At 42.7% G+C, this 2018-nt stretch overlaps 1 protein-coding gene across 1 annotated transcript in view; it reads right to left on the reverse strand.

Annotated features, from left to right (window-relative positions):
- Positions 1-411: 411 nt before the first annotated feature.
- Positions 412-2018, reverse strand: part of LOC119325260 (serine/threonine-protein kinase-like protein ACR4) — a 4763-nt gene continuing 3156 nt past the window's right edge. Inside the window, exons 6-9 of the mRNA XM_037598999.1 lie at positions 1595-1823; positions 1258-1498; positions 1011-1161; positions 412-887 (exon numbers count right to left, since the gene is read on the reverse strand). Coding sequence (XP_037454896.1) covers positions 1467-1498; positions 1595-1823 — 261 coding nt within the window. The 3' untranslated portion in view covers positions 412-887; positions 1011-1161; positions 1258-1466. The remainder of the gene's footprint in view (positions 888-1010; positions 1162-1257; positions 1499-1594; positions 1824-2018) is intronic.

The raw sequence follows: 2018 nt of genomic DNA on the forward strand, positions 1-2018 counted from the left end.
TAAAGTTGTTCGTCGTATTATGTACATTATGTGAACTTTAGTGATCTTTTGAAGATCCAGGTGTGATCTTTTGGTGAACGGATCCTGCAGCATTTGTATGTCCGTTTCTATGTCCGCTCGTGATATACATTCTTTTTATCGACCTTGCATAGTTTAATATGTATACAGGGGATCGGATATTAGATACGTGGATATGGCCAACGCAATTTGAGGAGTGGCCGGTCAATGTCCGCGGACGCGCCCGTGCTTGAAGGGCCGGATTTGCCATGTCCAGCTGTAGATGGTCTAAGCCACTGGCACGTCTCTCACTCGATCAACAACTCTTCTCTAGGTAATATCCAAAAAATGGTAAAATAAAGGACTGGAATTGTTACGTTCAACCTGGAGGAATCTTCAGAAACAACAACAAAAATTCTAAGGGACAAATTACGTTTTCCGTGACATCAGTTGCAACATTATGCTGCCTGAAATGAGTTTGGTCTCAACACTCTTGATTAATATCTTCTACAGCTTCTTTACCCAGCAGATGAAAACATCAGGTAGTACTTGAGCTGCTATGCCACAAAACACACACAACAGAGTCGATGTACAATATCTGCAACTTTGATTACAAACCTGTTCAGGCAGAAAGAAGAGTTCCGTGGTCTTAAATTGTAGGCTTTGCCATTTCAGCATTCAGGTAAGCCGGGCGCTGATGTTGGCAACGCAACACTCTGGCAGCTTAGCATCAGAACAACCTCCTGCATGGTGGGTCGGTTCGCCGCGTCTTCCTCGACGCACAGCAATGCTATCTGGATGCACCTCACTATCTCTGCTGCATGAGATTCACCGCGTAAGTGAGGGTCGACAATCTTCATGAATCTTCCTCTACCCCATAACAACCAGGCCTGAGGTGATACACAGAACTCATTACAGATGGTGATTTCAGAAGCAACTGGTAGTGCAGATGAGTAGCATTAAGTGGATAGCTGGGAGAGGCACATGCATATGATTCAAAAGGTTTTACTTACCCTCTTATTCAAAACACCATAATCAGCTCCACTCGAAAGTGAGAAGCACCTCTTGCCACTGATGACCTCAAGAAGCAATGCTCCAAAGCCATACACATCAGACTTTGTTGAGAAAAGTCCTCTTTTCTGATATTCTGGGGCAATAAAACCACTGAAACATGGAAATAAAATGGGCTTATTCAGAACAATGAAAACATGAAATGAAACTTTGCTGTATATATCAACCAGAATCCAAATAACATCTTACGTCGAGCCCACTACGCGGTCAGTAAACTCATCATCCACACCGGGGCTATACTTCCTAGCTATGCCAAAATCAGAGATCTTGGGATTCATGTCAGAATCCAAGAGAATGTTACTTGGCTTTAGATCTCCATGTATAATGTATAGCCCACACTGCTTATGAAGATACAGAAGTCCTTCAGCCACCCCTTTCATTATTTTGGAGCGCGTGGGCTAGTCAAGATAGGCCCTTTTTGTTCTTGCACCTAAAAGATGTTAAGCCAAGGAGATTACTAGATGGTCACAGAAAATCTGGTCCAAATCCAAAGTAAATTAACCAGTGGTGACTGGTGAACATGTACCAAAGATGAAGGTATCGAAGCTTCCATTGGCCATATATTCATAGACCAAAACTCTCTCTGCTCCATGGATGCAGCATCCCAGAAGTTTGACAATATTGGTATGCTGAAGTTCAGTAAGAAAGCAAACCTCATTGCTAAACTCCAAATTATGGAAATCCAATTGACTAGGTGACGGAGGAACTTCAGAACGTCTTTTGATTGCAACTTCAAGTCCATCACGTAGTCGACCCTGAATGCAAACAACAAATGCAGATGATCAATCTTTAGGAACAAACTGACTGGGGCACCTAAAGAACAATACGGTAATGCAAGTGGTTATCTTCAGTTCAGATGCTATTTGGTACCTGTGATTTGACTATCTCCTTTCAAAAACTTCAGAAAAACACAAGGCGCTTGAAAAGAGGTGGAAAAGGAAGTCTGGGGG

The sequence above is a fragment of the Triticum dicoccoides genome, chromosome 6B (genome assembly GCF_002162155.2).
Source record: "Triticum dicoccoides isolate Atlit2015 ecotype Zavitan chromosome 6B, WEW_v2.0, whole genome shotgun sequence".
Lineage (NCBI taxonomy): Eukaryota > Viridiplantae > Streptophyta > Magnoliopsida > Poales > Poaceae > Triticum > Triticum dicoccoides.